The sequence below is a fragment of the Denticeps clupeoides genome, chromosome 20 (genome assembly GCF_900700375.1).
Source record: "Denticeps clupeoides chromosome 20, fDenClu1.1, whole genome shotgun sequence".
Taxonomy (NCBI): Eukaryota; Metazoa; Chordata; class Actinopteri; order Clupeiformes; family Denticipitidae; genus Denticeps; species Denticeps clupeoides.
Window position 1 is genome coordinate 4,438,502 of NC_041726.1, and position 16,822 is coordinate 4,455,323.

General features: G+C 45.6%; 1 protein-coding gene across 1 annotated transcript; it reads right to left on the bottom strand.

Moving 5' to 3' along the window:
* Window positions 1-1,781: 1,781 nt before the first annotated feature.
* On the bottom strand, window positions 1,782-16,496 carry col1a2 (collagen, type I, alpha 2). Its single transcript, XM_028963567.1, has 50 exons — window positions 16,323-16,496; window positions 14,933-14,937; window positions 14,004-14,039; window positions 13,403-13,486; window positions 13,056-13,112; window positions 12,930-12,974; window positions 12,771-12,824; window positions 12,619-12,672; window positions 12,471-12,524; window positions 12,315-12,368; window positions 12,120-12,173; window positions 11,983-12,027; window positions 11,790-11,888; window positions 11,647-11,700; window positions 11,306-11,404; window positions 11,177-11,221; window positions 10,500-10,598; window positions 10,303-10,356; window positions 10,100-10,207; window positions 9,729-9,782; window positions 9,545-9,643; window positions 9,415-9,468; window positions 9,217-9,315; window positions 9,050-9,103; window positions 8,886-8,939; window positions 8,740-8,793; window positions 8,477-8,530; window positions 8,209-8,253; window positions 8,015-8,113; window positions 7,819-7,926; window positions 7,615-7,668; window positions 7,456-7,509; window positions 6,288-6,341; window positions 6,127-6,180; window positions 5,940-6,047; window positions 5,790-5,843; window positions 5,652-5,705; window positions 5,407-5,568; window positions 5,189-5,296; window positions 4,996-5,103; window positions 4,852-4,905; window positions 4,654-4,761; window positions 3,883-3,936; window positions 3,677-3,784; window positions 3,549-3,602; window positions 3,359-3,466; window positions 3,024-3,270; window positions 2,754-2,938; window positions 2,413-2,655; window positions 1,782-2,239 (listed from the first exon to the last, which is right to left on the bottom strand). Exons 1-50 carry the CDS (start codon window positions 16,390-16,392, stop codon window positions 2,093-2,095), a joined length of 4,062 nt encoding a protein of 1,353 aa, XP_028819400.1. The 5' UTR covers window positions 16,393-16,496; the 3' UTR covers window positions 1,782-2,092.
* Between the last annotated feature and the right edge of the window lie 326 nt (window positions 16,497-16,822).

The window sequence follows — 16,822 nt, forward strand, 5'->3', positions numbered from 1 at the left end:
CAGCGGAAATAAAACAATTGAAAACAGTTCCCCAATAAGGAACGAGGCTTTTTAAAGTGACATTACACCGGAACTCAAAACTTTATTAATTATTGATTAAAAGTCCTCCTCAGTGTGAGTGTGTGTGTGTGTGCGGACGACATCGGACTAAATTATGGTTGTTAGGAGGCAATAAAAACGCCTTCCACGTCTTCGAGGCATCGCCGCTTTGACATCATGCGCAATATAATAATCTATGATAATCGAATGGGGTATTTTACTCGTGCGATTGCACGTTTCGTCCACTAGATGGAGCCGTCGTGACCATGAGAGCAGGGGTCACCAACCCTGACCCCGGGGGTCACTTGTCCTGCACATTTCTGACCCTACCTGCATTTAGCACACCAGATCAAACCTCCGTACTCGTCATCACCCAGATCTTCAGTTGAATGAGGTGTGGTGAAACCTGGAAGGATTTAAACTGTGCAGGACCCCAGCTATACATATATGTGAGATAAAGAAGAAGAAAATGGCTTTTAAACCATTTTGATGGTAGATTCTCACTGAAGGCATCAAAACTATGAATGAACACATGTGGAGTTATGTACTTAACAAAAAGTGGAGACCTGGCCTCCACAGTCACCGGACCTGAACCCAATCCAGATGGTTTGGGGTGAGCTGGACCCCAACAAGTGCTAAACACCTCTGGGAACTCCTTCAAGACTGTTGGAGAACCATTTCAGGTGACGACCTCTTGAAGCTCATGGAGAGAAGGCCAAGAGTGTGCAAAGCAGTAATCAGAGCAAAGAAACTAGAATATAAAACATGTTTTCACTTATTTCACCTTTTTTTTGTTAAGTACAGAACTCCACATGTGTTCATTCATAGTTTTGATGCCTTCAGTGAGAATCTACCAACGTAAATGGTCATGAAAATAAAGAAAACACGTTGAATGAGAAGGTGCGTCCAAACTTCTGGCCTGTACTGTATGTGTGTATGTGTACTGGTATGAATTGTTTAAACATTTTGAGGAGAAACATTTGAAAAGAAATAGATAACTTTTTCCCTTTTTTTACCTTCCTCTTTACCTGCATACATTAAGCGGCCCTAGCTGGTCATGATAGCTTCACCACCTCGAAATATTAAAGCACTTAAGTCATGGCATGATGTGTTTTGGAACATTGGACATGCTTTATTTCAGAACTTTTCACAATTTATTTAAACATCTCACATATACAAAATAGGTACAATAAACTTTGCGTTTCATTTTGAGAGAGAGAGATGAGAGAGGGAGGGAGGGAGGGAAGGAGGAAGGCCGTGTAAAAACTTATTAAAATGGACGAAATGCGCTGTCGGCATGAACACTGGGCGATCTGAAAAAAGCAAAATGGCTGAACAGAAACGGAAAAAAAAAAAAAAAAGGCAAAACAAAATTAAAAGAATCAAAAACCAGACAAACATCAGGTTTGGGATTTAGTCCACCTGCTTAAAATGGGAGGTTATCAGGGAGACCTGTGCAAGACCCCACAAAAAAAGACAATACAAACTAAGACAGTAAAAAGTGGTTTCCTCCACAGCTGCATCTTTAGCACCATAGTTTACTGCTTCAAGTACTGGAGCACCTTTGTTACAGGACAGACTTTGAAGCCACGGTTCTTGCAACAGCCTAGATATCAGGGATCAGGTTGTGTTAATATTATTTTCCTTTGACACAGGCATGAGGTAGTTTAAACCTTTTTTTTTTATCTGGAAAATTGTGGTTTTTAAACCTCCTCACTGGAAGATATACAAAGACCACAAAGTGATGCATACTTTCATTGGTTTTATTACACGTCTTTTTATTCTTTTTCTTTTTTACAAAACGATCACGTCCCACAACATGGTGTTTTCCCGCGTCTGGCTGGGCGGCTGAGTTAGTTTGCATTGCGCCTCGCTCCGTTCAGTCCATCGGTCCTCTCCGATAGGGCCCAGCTTAAGCAAGTGGATGTGCAGAGAAATCAGCATTCAGTATAAAAACGACACAGACAGAAGGGCAGCCATTTTTTTTTTCTTTTTTTTTGGGGGGGTGTGTGGTTTCTTTCTCTCTTTCGGTTTTAATTTATCGTGAGTCTATTTATTTGAAACAGACTGGGCCAATGTCCAAACCAAACTCTTGATCAGCGCCACCAATGTCCAAAGGTGCAATGTCGAGGATGGGCAGGCGAGCTGGTTTATTCGTTCTGTATTCAATGACTGTCTTGCTCCACTGGCCTGTGTGTCTCTGTAGGGGAACACGCCAACGGAGTTGTTTCAGTGACTTTCCACAGACATTCGAGGCATCGACTCAAAATGACATTCCCGAAACGTCTACAAACATGCGACATTGCTTACATTTCTCCTCCCTGAGCAACAGCTAGCGTTTCATGAAAAGGAGGCGAAGAACGCGCGACTTACAGTGCAGCCATCCTCCAGGACGTTGAAGGTGAAGCGGCTGTTGCCCTCCGCCCTCAGCTCCACGTCGTTGGAGCCCTGCAGGAGAACGGCCTTCTTCAGGTTGCCGTTCTCAGCGTCCATGTAGGCGACGCTGTTCCTGCAGTGGTAGGTGATGTTCTGAGTGGCCTGGTTGGCCAGCAGGCGCATGAACGCCAGCTGAGTTGCCATGGTCTGTGGGCTCATGGTCTCGTCGTTGTAAGTGAACTGTCACGGAAGAAAAAAAAACCAAACCAACGTCATTATCCATTTGTGAACTAAAATATATATGAAAATATAGAATTAATAAATTCATGTCAGCTCACCTCAGTACCACCATTGATGGTCTCGCCAAACCAGACGTGCTTCTTCTCCTGTGGACTTCTGTACCAGTTCTTGCGGGCGATGCTCTCGGGTTGGGCGTAGATGCAGGTCTGGCCGGTGGTGAAGTCGCAGTGGACCTTGATGGCATCCATGCTGCAGCCCTGGTTGGGGTCAATCCAGTAGTAGCCTGCAGAGAAAAGCCGAAACATCTCAACGTCTTAACGACCCTGTTGGTGGAAGGTTTGTCCACAGAGGCTTCACCGGCCACTCACCGCTGCTCCAGTCTGGGTGGCTGAGTCTGATGTCACGGCAGGTGCGGGCGGGGTTCTTCTTGGAGCCCTCTGGGCTGAGCAGGTTATCAATCTGGGAGTTCAGGGACTTCAGCGTAGCATCCACCTCATAATCCTTGGCCCTGAGAGCAGCCTGGTCGGCGGCGTACTCGTCGAACCCTCCGGAGACGTCATAGGAGCCACCGGCTGGGCCAGGGGGACCGGGCAGACCGGGTGGTCCAGGAGGACCCTGCAGAGCAATGCAAGAGGTCGCCATGAAAAAACACATCACCTTTTACAGCTTGTGGATCTTTCATTGTTCCAAACTGTCTACTCACAGCAGGTCCGAGATGTCCAGCGGGACCACGGTGACCAACAGGGCCAACTGGACCGTGAATTCCAGCTCTTCCATCTTTACCAGCAGGTCCATGAGGACCAGCAGGGCCCTACAGAGCAGAATCACAGAAATTAGTCTCTGTCCACAAATAACAAATGAAAAGTACAGAGCAGGACAACAAACACACTCACCCTGGGACCAGCAGGGCCGGTAACACCAGAAGGACCCGAGTCACCAGAAGGACCCTGAAGAAGTATTTAGATTGTTACTTGGCCACTGAGCGCTCGACGCTTCGCAGATGGTCACAGCGAGGACTTACATTGGGTCCAGGCATTCCCTGAAGGCCGGGGTGTCCACGCAATCCCTTCATGCCCCTCTCTCCTCTCTCTCCAGCAACACCCTTCTCGCCACGAGAACCAGCAGGGCCCTGCAACACGGACAGAGAAAAAAAGGAGGCTCTATCAGCACCACTCAGGGCCGGGGGGCGTTACAGCCGAGATGCTCCTGAAGAAGAGATATACTCACAGGGGCACCTCTAGCACCAGCAGGGCCAGCAGCTCCAACAGATCCTACGGGTCCCTAGCAGAAGATGATGAGAGTTTGGTTAGTTGTCAGCAAAATATCCAACTTCTGCAAAAGCAACCCTGGTTTTCCAGCCACATTGCGTTTATTGACATAAAAGCTTGGATATCGCCAAGCTCTTCGGTTGAATGAGGTGTGGTGGAACATGGAAGGGTTTAAAGCTGTGCAGGACCCCAGCTATACATATATATGAGATAAAGAAGAAAATGGCTTTTAAATATAAAGGAAATACTATATATGTATACAGTACAGGCCAAAAGTTTGGACACCTTCTCATTCAGTGTGTTTTCTTTATTTTCATGACCATTTACGTTGGTAGATTCTCAACAAGTGCTAAACACCTCTGGGAACTCCTTCAAGACTGTTGGAGAAGCATTTCAGGTGACGACCTCTTGAAGCTCATCGAGAGAAGGCCAAGAGTGTGCAAAGCAGTAATCAGAGCAAAGAAACTAGAATATAACACGTTTTCATTTATTTCACCTTTTTTTGTTAAGTACATGTGTACTCCACATGTGTTCATTCATAGTTTTGATGCCTTCAGTGCGAATCTACCAACGTAAAAGGTCATGGAAATAGCAGAAGATGATGAGAGCTTAGTTAGTTGTCAACGAAATATCCGATTTCTGCAAAAGCGACCCTGGTTTAAAGCCACATTGCGTTTATTGACACCAAAGCTTAGATATAAGCAAATGCTTAGATTTTTTTAATACTTACAGCCTCACCACGATTGCCGGGTCTGCCAACAGCACCAGCAGGTCCAGCGGGTCCAGGGGCACCAGCAAGTCCAGAGGAACCGGGGGAACCTGGCTCACCACGGTCACCCTAACACACCACAAAGACAACAGCCAGTTTTGCTTTCGGAAGGTGACACAGTGAGACATTTTTCAGTCTTTGCTCCTCAGTCACTGTTACCTTGAATCCAGCAGCCCCAGGACGTCCAGGAGGTCCATCGTTACCAGGGCTACCCTGTGTAGAGAAACACGTCGTACTTCAGACAAATGTAGCATAATGCTAGTTCGCTTTGTCCGATTGCTCATCAAATGCACTGCCACCCACCTCACGTCCAGCCTCTCCCTGAGGACCAGTCATACCAGGCATGCCAATGTTTCCAGCAGGACCACGTGGTCCAGGGGCTCCAGTTGGGCCAACTCTGCCAGACTCACCCTACGCATGAAAACACACAATTTACATGTAAATGACAGTCACAAGAACTTTAAGAAGATTAGACTTTTGACTAGAAGGCACTTACGTTAGAACCAGGTCCTCCAGGGGAACCGCGGTCACCCCTCTGTCCTGGAAGACCGTTGATACCCTGAGATCCGAGCTGACCCTGAGGTCCAGAGGTACCGGGAGAACCCTGTCAGGTGAATAAGAAAGAGGAGCATGACCACGGGACTCACTGCACTGGTGGAAATTTATTTCCGGTTATGTTGTAGTTGGCCGGTGCTCCTGAGCATCTTGACTCACAGCGGGGCCGCTTTCTCCAGGAGAGCCCTTCTCTCCAGCCAGACCAGCGGGCCCAAGCATGCCTTGCTCTCCAGGTGGTCCAGCAGGACCAGAATCACCACGAGGTCCACGAGGCCCATCCTTTCCAGCATGTCCACTAGGTCCAGGGGGTCCAACGATACCCTTGTTAAATAGAGAGGGCACTTCAGCACGGTAGAGTTACATTTCCAAGCGTTTGCGACGTGTGATCTTTCGCCAGTACTCACAGCAGGGCCTGGGGGTCCAACTCTGCCAGGAGCACCAGGGAAGCCAGTCAGACCCTGTCAGAAATGAAGGGAAAAGCCACATTAACCGAAGGCGCCACATTGTGGAGGCAGGGTGGGGCATGTCACTAAAACGCTTACGGATGGGCCGCTGTCACCACGGGCACCGGGGGGACCACCAGGACCAGCAGGACCCTACGCCAAGCAAACACAGAAAAAAGGATCAGCGGGAGCCCAACTGCGCAAAGACAATCCTATTTTACAATGACAAGTCCATGGAGGAGCCATTACAAGGGGTCCGGAGTTGCCAGATGGACCGGCGGGGCCAGCAGGTCCGACATCACCCTTTCCACCAGCAGGGCCTTTCTCTCCTCTGGGGCCAGGTTGGCCATCAGCACCCTAAAGGGATTATGAGTTGGTGGTCAAGGTTTTCTTCTAATGTGTTTCGTGAGGGAAAAGTGAGCAAGTTGTTCCTTACAGCAGGTCCAGCAAATCCAGGAGGTCCGGCTGGGCCGGACTCACCGCGCTCTCCCTATCACACAAAGGAAAGCTGAGGTTAAAGGTCAACATCTACCTGGATTGTACAAATCATTCTGTTCAGTGTAGGTGTATGAACACAAAATGATAATAAATACTTACAGAAGGACCACGAGGACCAGCAGGGCCAGCTTGACCGAAAGAACCAGTCTCACCCTAGAAAAGAAACAGAAATGTGTTCTATCAGTTCCCTGGTGTTTGCACGTTATGAACTTTCTCATCATCATCATCATCATCATCTTGCTTTTGTGTACATTTTTTTTTAATATAGCAGACAGTGGTAGTGAGTAGGGTTTGAACCTATGAACTTGTGGTCTTCTGGTTCAAAGGTGTTACTCCCCTTTGTATATTATATTTTGACTCCATCAATCTCCATTCTCCTTGGTCTTCTATATCAGTGGGCGAGGCTTTAATTGAGGCTTAAAAAATACTTTTGAGAAATTCAATTCATATAGTCAAAAAACATTTTCAGCTTCTTCAATCAAATATTTTTTCTTCTTTGTATGTAAGTGTCATCTTGAGTGTCATCTTCTTCCTTCATGGAGCCTTCTTCTGTATGTAATCTGTTCATAACAACCACGACACATAATGTTGAGTTGGAGGCTCAGCATTTGGCTGCCTTCTCATATCTTGGATATGTAGGGATCAAATCACTTTAATTAATAATTTTGTCTTTTTGTCTTCTTTAATCCACTCCTAATTCATTTGTTTAAAATTGTCATTGATTTTCTATGTGAACCCAGCTACTTCTGCTGAATGTGGGTTTCTTGCCAAGCCTGGGTAAATGGTGAGGTTGGCGCCAGGAAAACTTTTGCCAGGACGGTTGTGCAGACAGCCAGACCTGCTGATCTGCAGTGGTGACCCCTGAGGGGAGCAGCCGAAGGACGTTCTCACGTTGAATCCCCAGCATGCAGTGCTGCATGTGTCCTACAGAGGGCAGTAGAGAGACAGTGGCAGCCATCGCCCTCTCTCTATGGGCTATTACAGGTGTGTCTATCTGAGTGGTGGGCATTTGGAATGATTTGGAATGATGCATGTACCCGTTGTGCCACTGTGAATGGCGACAGGTGTTACAGGGCAGACCTCAGTCCGGAGAGGAACGGTCTGAGGCATTCAGTGTCAAGGTGACCTTCATGTCATGTGTGCCAAAAGCCAGAACCAGTAAAACAAAAAAAAAAAACATTCAAAGATGCATTTTGCTCTTTTCTTTTGTTCTGCAAATTGATTTGGAACATTTCTAAACCTGTCAAATACGATCGCTGTGAGCTACCTTTTCACCGTTAGCACCAGCAGGTCCGGGAGGTCCACTGGGTCCTGGGGCGCCCTAGAAATAGTCAGCAGGTAAAAAAAATAAGGTGCTGCCATTCCAAATATGTTATATTCAGAATCACATTTTGTGAGACACTGAAAGATTTCAGGAGCAACTTACACGGGCACCATCTCTTCCCATATTACCCTCCAATCCCCTGTATCCGGCCTCACCCTAGTTTCGACAATAAAAAGAAAAGTGTGAGGAAACTCTTTACAGGGCTTTTAGCAGATGTCTCAATATTCTCCAAGATTCCATTAGTACCCTCGTTGTACCAGAGGCTTCTGATAAAAATCCCCGTATTTATCAGTTTCCACACATTACCTTCTCACCCTTGGGTCCAGGAGTGCCAGCAGCACCACGCTCTCCAGGCATGCCAGAAGCACCCTGGGCTCCGGGGGAACCAGCAGGTCCGACGGCACCAGGCTCGCCCTAAGACAATGAGTTTCAGACAGGCTGCTTCATCAAAGTGGACAGCAGATGTTCACCAGGTATGCCACGTGCCACAGAACATACATACCTTGCCTCCATCAGTACCAGCAGTGCCGGCTGGGCCACGGACTCCAATGGGTCCCTGGGCTCCGACGGATCCGGCAGGGCCAGGGGCACCTCTCTCGCCCTGATTGAGAGAAGACATCAGAAGAGGAGATTTCAGGACAAGCTGCACATATTATCCATCTGGTTGAGCCACAGCGGTATCCTGAGTTCAAATACCTTCACTCCAGAAGGTCCTTGGACACCCTGGTCTCCGGGAATACCCTGTTTGCAAGATGTACACGTTCATTATCAACAGAGAACAAGTGAAGCAAGTGAAACCAAACCACATTTCGGTTCCCTCCTATATTTTGAGTCAAAGTGAGGATCTTCACAATACTTCACAATGCCTGTTACTTTACACTATCAAGCATTATTTAGCCTCATGTGTTATTAATGTAAATAGACTAGGATAGAAACCTCAAGCATAATGCTTTGCACGACTTACTCTGTCTCCAGGCTTGCCAGCCTCACCAACCGGGCCAGCTGGACCAGGAAGACCCTACAAAGTAGACGCCAGGATTACCTTGATTTAATATGTGTATTCGACAGACGGTATTCAGTTAATAACATTTCACATATTACTATCATTTAGTCCATAGTACTAATACTAGAATTTAATACAAACCCATTGAGGACTTGATCATTTTATTCTGAAGAGTTTAAGTAGTGCATTAAGAAAGAAGGCATCAACAACAGAGAGTCACAGACCTGGAATCCAGGAGCACCAGAAGGTCCCTGCTCTCCTTTCTCACCAGGGTTACCCTGCAATGGGAAAGATAGAAGTAAATAACTATGACCCATGTAGTGATATGTTGTAGTTTGTATGCTAGTATTTAGGATTGAGAGGCACTTACAGCAAGTCCAACAGGACCAGAAGGGCCGTTGTTACCATCGGGACCAGGGGCACCCTAAGAACAAGAAGATCGTTGGGACTATTTGTCATTGCAGAGGGGACCATTACAATAAATGTGATTTTAAGTCCATAGAACCTCTCATCTGAGGGTGCTGAGATACTTACTCTCAGACCAGAAGGTCCGGTTGGTCCCTTTTCACCGGGTTTGCCAGCCTCGCCCTTAAGAAAATGAGGAAGATCAAATGTTTTAGAATGTGGTCTCAAATGTAATAGTCTGTGTGTTTAAAGCACGCGTTCAGAATCAGTTATTGAACAAATTGGTTTAGACTTACAGATGGTCCCTTGGGACCAGGGAATCCAATAGTACCGGGCTGGCCTCTGGGACCGGTAGGACCAGGTGGGCCACTGCGCCCATCTTGGCCAGGTGGACCCTGTAATGAATGAAGGATGATCGAAAGGTTCAATAATCCACAAAATAGGTGGGATTTCTTGAACTGAAATCAATGGCAATTTAGAAATGTAGAACTTACGCCAGGTCCCTCCTTTCCAGGTGGTCCAGAGCTACCAGGGCTTCCAGGCAGACCCTGGAGAATAACAGTGGTTAATGCTACAAGTCTTAAAGGCTGTGGTGATTGGACTGAGTTAAAAAATATAACTCACTCTTGGACCAGTCAGGCCAGGCTCGCCAGCACGACCAGCATCTCCAGGAGGTCCACGTGGTCCACCAGGACCAGTGGAACCACGGGCACCGGGCATGCCCTAGACAATTGTTGGATTATTAGAAGCTAAACTCTGATAGAAAGAAGTGAAATTTGTTCAAAAGTTGATTTCTGCATTAACCCACCATTGGTCCAGCTCTGCCAGCCAAGCCAGGAAGACCACGGGTCCCAGCAGCACCCTATCAACAGCAAAAAACATTCAGTCATCTATGAACATGTCAATCATCACGACAAATGCACCATCTACTGAATAACTGTATAAAGCAGAACACAGATTCTTTCTACTTGTCGGATGCAGCATTGAGTCTTAAGTGATTTCATTGTTCAGAAATCACAATTCATTTTAAGTCTATTTAAAATGTTAGAACCTTCATAAATTCTGAGGCTCCATCGTTGAAAACACAAAGATCAACCTAGTTGACGTCATGCTAATTAAATAAACTCGGCGTAAAAAAGCAGTTGTGTACTACGATGCAAAGTTAATGTAAGTTCTCACCCTTGGTCCAGCAACACCAGCAGGTCCAGTGGGACCTTGCTCACCAGTTGAACCTCTCTTGCCCTCCTCTCCAGCAGGACCAGGGACACCCTGGTTACCAACCATACCCTGTATAGTGAATGGGTGGCAGAAACCTTTGTTAGAACCCAGGGCAGATTACATCCATCTCAAGACACATCAGAGATGGGAGGTTGCATACTTACGGGCTCACCCTTGACACCAGTCTCTCCCTTCACACCAGAGGGACCAGGGTCACCCTACAAGCAAAGAACACAAATGTATGATTTCCAATATTTCTGCATTGTAATTAGTAATATGTTGATGGATTTTTATTCCTCATCTTTCCAACACACTTCAGCATTGCAATTTAAACTGATGTGGAAAAAAACGGGCAACTCACTGCAAGTCCTCTGGGTCCAGAGGGGCCGGAGGGGCCCTGAGGACCAGGTCCACCTCTTGGTCCTGGGAAACCAGGGGCACCAGCGACTCCAGGAGCTCCCTAAAAAATAGTATATTTCACGTGCTGCATAGTCCATGAAACATGACAAAAAGTACACAATGATTATCTACAGAATTAACAATAACTTATTCGGAATGTCTTTATTATTATTTGTTTTTACATCTCGTGATAGAAATGAGAGTAATCAAGGTTCAGTGGATTTTGGATGATATGTGTAACCTGGAGCACTAACTCTAGTTACACTAACTACAAGCATTTAAAGCATCCGACTACAAAGCATTTTTAAGTTCTCTCAACTTCACGCCCATGCCACAACTACGTTGGCATGAAATTGCCGGAAGGGGCTATAGTCTTTTTTGTGTAAAGTAATACAATTATTTAAACTGATCTAATAATGTTTATTAAATGTAATTAATTGTTTTATCTGATGTTAATGCTTAAAAGTGGTTAACAACATTTATTTAAATATTCAATTAAGTATGTAAATAGCCTTATTATTGCATGTAGTGTACAGTCAACAGGGGATTCTTTTGGAAGGTTATATTAACCAGACCTGTGTGTAATTATTCAGAAAGTGACTACAGTATTTAACATGACCTGAATGTTGAGTTACTTACAGCAGCTCCCTTGGCTCCATTCAGTCCATTAGCACCAGGGTTGCCCTAAAACGAAGCCACAAGCACACTGTTTAAAGCTCTGGCTGAAAAACCGGGTAACACATTTGCAATGGAAGACCAGGTACTTACAGAAGGGCCGACTGGGCCAACAGCGCCATTGGGGCCGGGCTCACCTCTTGCTCCCTGAGCACCAGAAGGCCCGCTGGAGCCAGCGGGTCCAACCTCTCCCTGATAACCACAAAGCCCATAATAGCTATGAGAAGCAGGGTTGTGAGGAACCAAGTGATCAGTGTAAGAACAGTTGGAATCAGTCGCTAGTTCTCGTCTGCTTAGAATCAGCAGGTCAATGGTAAAAAAGAGCGAATGTCTCATGGTGAAGCATTCGAAATTCCAGATGACAACATTTTAAATGATGCCATTGAATGTCTACGACATTCAGGTCTGGTTAGAGCATTTTTGAAGGGACTCACCTTGGGACCAGGGGCACCGGGGAAACCTGGTGGACCGGCGGCTCCCAAAGGACCCTGCATGGGTCAACGTAGGAAGATGCATGTTGGGTGGAGGCAGCAACTAGGAAGCAGCTCAGACGTAGTCTGATGGAGGGAGCACTTACCGCAGGTCCGGCGGGACCAGTGTTGCCATCAGCACCGCGAGCGCCGGCTGGGCCAGCAGGGCCAGCGCGACCTCTCTCACCGGGCAGTCCGCGGCCACCCTGGGTAGACACAGGCGAGGGTAAGCAACGTCAAAACCAAGGGCACATCTGCTCCGAAGCAATGCTACTCCTGGCAACAAATGCGCGGACGTACCCTTTGTCCAGGAGTTCCAGCGTTTCCATGGGCGCCGTTCTCACCCTACAGGAGATCGGAGAATACAATCGATTCACGTGGCATTTACCAGCCATCAGGCCAAAATGCCGCAGCGACAGTGGCTCGATTACTGATACCTTAGCACCAGCTGAACCGGGTTCTCCCTTGCGTCCATCAAGCCCGTTGTATCCCTGCAGGGCAGAGGTGAGCAGTTTCATTTAGCGCCTCCAGCCCCAGCCATTCTCAGGCGGGGAGACAGAGGTCAAGACCAAACGTTGCACCAAGTTCAAGTTGTTACTGCCGCGCCGAGAGTTTCACGAAGCAAGACTCACTCTGTGTCCCTTCATACCAGGGAGTCCGGGTGTTCCAGGGAAGCCACGTGCGCCCTGTGAGGGAGAAGAACTATGGTGAGGACCAGACCTTGTTGGTTAAGACACAACTATTGCACTCCACGATGTACATTAGACGGAGGCTTCTGTTCTTCTCACCTGTGGTCCAACGGGGCCTCTGTCTCCGGGTTTGCCAGGTCGGCCATTGTTACCCTGCACAGGAAGAGGCAACGGGTGTTTCAAAAGTCACAATGTGTGGGTTCGATGTAGCATTCCATTAACAACAAGCAGAAAAGGTTCCACTCACATCTTCACCAGATTTGCCAGGAGGTCCTGGGGGTCCACGAGCACCAATGGCCCCCTGCGGACACATAGAGAGAGGCGTCAATCCCCAAACACCATTGTCACATCCAGAATACTCTGCTGAAATGCTGGGGATAACATGTGTGCACGACATACAGACTGTCCAGGCTCTCCAGGCTCTCCAGCATGACCTTGGAATCCCTGGGCTCCCTATGGATTTGGGTAAAAGGACACAGCAATTGTCATTAGATATGACACGAAAAAAATGAACACAACATTTCAAAAAAGAAAACTGTAAGAGCCTTGGTAACTTACAGGGGGTCCAGAAGATCCAGGTGGGCCTCTAGGTCCCATCAAACCCTGCAGAAATGAAGCATTATATTGACACCAAAACTTCACAAAAAACATGATATTCATGTTGCATTTCTGAGATTAACCAACCATGGGTCCAGGGCCGGGATCGGGTCCTTTAGCTCCATCATACTGAGCAGCAAAGTTCTGTTTGGCACAAAAATCATGATTACAAATATATACTATCTGAGAGGAATAGTTTTTTGTACAAAAATATATTAATTATATCATTAAGTAACGTAACAGTCGTGTAATGGCAATAGGAAATAAAGGAATGACATCGTATATCAAAAGGTCACAGGTCATAGAGAGTTAACTGGGTCATTTGGCCATGACGAAAATGATTAAATAGGTGAATAGGACACTTTTGTTTACACTATTAACCAATAAGCTATCACCGACAAATCTGTTTCACGATAATAAAACTATAAACGCACTCCACCAAGTCCAGGGGGCCCAGGGGGACCAGGAGGGCCAGGAAGTCCGGGTTTGCCATCTTTGCCATCAGGTCCTTTAGGACCCTGATGAAATGGACACAGAAATTGAAAAAAAAAGACAGTTTGTAGTTTCCCATTGAATGTACAATAATGACAATGTGCAGAGGTGTGAATAATAATTCTGTAGTCTGTGTTACAACTTTCTATGGGATAGTAACATATGAATAAAAGTAACACCACAGTGAAATGACCTAAGAAAAATCTTTTGGAAGATTGTTCAACCTCTACTATCAATAATATTAGCACTGATTCTGTTTTTAATAATAATACAAATTATGTTTATTATTATTATTATAACATATATACTGCAAATGATATACACAATTAATGCAAATTCTAGGCCTTAATATGCTTGAAAAAAAGAAATTTCTAATTGTATCTTTTGTTTCTTGACCAAATGTTAAGTACAGAAATTCATGGCAAATTAATCTAAAATACCAAACATATCTTGCTCGGAAAGGCACAATCATAAACTGTCAAGAGGTTTAACCGATGTGTTGGAGTATGATGAGAACGCTACAGTCATGATTCAGTCACTTACCCTGTCACCTCTGGGTCCTTTGTCTCCTCTGGTGCTCTAATGATGGGAAAGACCATGTGGTCAAAACAAAACAAAGGTGACAACCCACAAAAGTGCCACACCCACATGCTTCATGCCACAGAATAGTAAGGCCTGGGTTTTTCATGCTCAAGTGTTATTAATACATACATATGCATATATTTATTATCTCATGCAATTCACACTCCACATTTCACTGTCGATGCAGGAATTGTCATTTAGGCTCTAACGTGCACAAAAAAGTGAATCAAAAAGCCATCTAAATATCTATATCTACACAATACTGAATATTGGCTACACTTGACCTGCCACTGGCCTTGACTAAGCATGCATGTTACACAAGACGATGAACACAAAACGCAACGTTGTTATTAGACATGCCATCTTGAAACGTGCACATGGTTCTGATATGACTAAACATTTAGGCCATCAAGCAGACTAAAGGAAACATGAATTATTGGTTCTTAGCCACTTATATGACTAAATAAATGACTTCACGGTGCCGGACTGCCTGATATTCTGCTGAATAACCCATAACACCCTCAGTATGGAGACCAGAAATGCACTGTAGCCTATGAGGCCGACTGGAAACACAGGAGGCACATCACGAGTGTTTTCAGAGCAGAATCTAACTTCCTCCCCTCTCAGGGGCTTCTAAAAAGGCCCTTTGTGCCCAGGACCTGCGGTAAAGCTGGCACAGGTAGTCTCCCGTTTCACAGCCAATCGGACAGTCCGGCATTCCTCTTCGGAGAGGGGAGGTAAAATACGCTCCACAGATCATTTCTGAAGGCTATAAGCCGCTGCAGCAGCAATATTTCTATGGATCATATCAGTTGAATATCACCAAGCATCAGACGGAACAAGGTAAATATCTTTTGGTTTTATATATGAACGCATGCAAATGTACTAACCGCGTCTGGGGAGAGGAAAAATGAGGGCAAGGGGAGAAAAAAGGGGAGAAAAAAATGTTATAACATATATATAGAATATATATTTATATGAATATCACACAACGTGCTGGAAAATGAGCTTTTACAATGCAATAAGCACCGAAATCTCTGCATGTTTTGTAATAGTGCATCCAAAATGTAGGCAAGGGAGGATAATAACAATAAATCTGTTATATCCCCAGTTATAATGATGCCAATAATCAGAAGGCCCCATTTCACAGGCCTACATCGTGTCATCCTTACATCAGTCTTTACTGGCAAGGAAAGTGAATTGGAATACGGGAAAGCTATTTTTATAGAAAATAATGATCGATTTACTGGTGATAAGTGGTCAGACAGAAACATGCATATTCCCTTTATTTCCTTATTTTGCACCTGCACGAATTATAGATGTGCATGCATTAACTAAATATGAGTAATTTAGTTATTTTCATTCACACAACGGTAGTATCAGATAAATTAGATAAAAAAAAAAAAATTCTCTTTGGTATTTCTTCATAAGCATTTTATGGGTTGGCACATGCACAGGCCTTGTTGTCATATTGCATACGTCATCATAACTTCTGAGTGTCAATCATCCGACCCACTGGTAGAGGGGGGTCCTTTTAGCGGCGTCGAATCCTTAAATAATCGCAAGGTGCCGCTTGCTCATGTTCATCCTTGCACTTTGTTACGACGTTAATTTGTCTCACTCACTCATCTGTCTTCCTGCTTATAAATGTTGACGACTGCTTCCTTTTTGCAGGTGGAAATAACACGAAAACATTAAAATTCCTACAGTTGACTCTTGTAACCGGCGACTGGCGGTTGCGTTTACTGCCGCCAGGGGGCGCGATTTATCTTCCCTATAATAAAAAATCATCCCCTGGAAGTCCAAGACAAAAAAAAAAAAAAAAAGAAAGCGCACAGCAGCGACGCCCAGATGTTGTGTGAATTTCTTTTTCCTAAAAACTTTTTAGTAGCCTCCCTTTCCAACTCACCACTACATACGCACAAATGGAAAAAAAAAAAGTCACAAACACTGACAGGCCGTATCCTTCGAGGGGTAAATACCGGAGAATCCATGGAAAAAGAAAAGTTCGGAAAAATCCAACAGACTTCTTTTTCTATATATATATATAACATAAACAATCGCAAATGGGCAAAGCAGAGGCCCCTCAGGCAGAAATCTAGCTGTCCTCGAGGTGATCTCCAACCAAAAGCGCACGAAAGCAGATCCTCTTGCTTGGGGGAATAAAAGTGATCAGATATCTCCAGCTACACGCAGCAAAAAAAAAAAAGAGTAATAATAATAATAAAAAAAAAAAATTAATGAAAACCCCCCCACTCCAAAAAAAAAAAAAAAACTTACATTGACATGACGCTAGGTATGAAGTCACTGCGAGCAGCAACAGAATCCGGGTATCCACAAAGCTGAGCATGTCTGAACAGACATGCAGACTCCTTGTGCTGCAACGCCCCTGGTTTATCTACCTCAAGCAGGCATACAGCTGTAGCTCCAAACCGTGATGCTGGAATGATGGGAGTCCAATCGGCCCCATTTATATGGCAGGAGGTTCCCTCGACTGCGTGTCGGACGTCGGCCCCGCAGCCAATGGGAGGGCAGGACCGGGGGCCGACGCTTCCCTCGGCTCGGCCCGGCAGGAGTGTCCCAGCCTTCTCCCAGAGACCCTTTTTGGCAGTGGATCCCGCGTGGTGACGACGGCAAGGATTTTTTTTTTTATATAATTAGATCCGTTCTTTTGAGGACGTGGACAAAAAGACAACCTGGACGGGTTTTTCTTTTCATCTTTTCCACCGGGCCGAGCCGAGGGAAGACACTCGTTTCTTTCGGACGATGGCACCCCAGTC

What these genes read in the sequence shown, in the direction of transcription:
- col1a2 (XM_028963567.1), bottom strand. Translation starts at nt 16,392, where the DNA reads ATGCTCAGCTTTGTGGATACCCGGATTCTGTTGCTGCTCGCAGTGACT. An exon ending in TGGGAAGAGATGGTGCCCGT is followed by an intron (nt 7,510 to 7,614) that starts GTAAGTTGCTCC and finishes GACTATTTCTAG; the next exon opens with GGCGCCCCAGGACCCAGTGG. An exon ending in CCACCCAGACTGGAGCAGCG is followed by an intron (nt 2,939 to 3,023) that starts GTGAGTGGCCGG and finishes TTTTCTCTGCAG; the next exon opens with GCTACTACTGGATTGACCCC.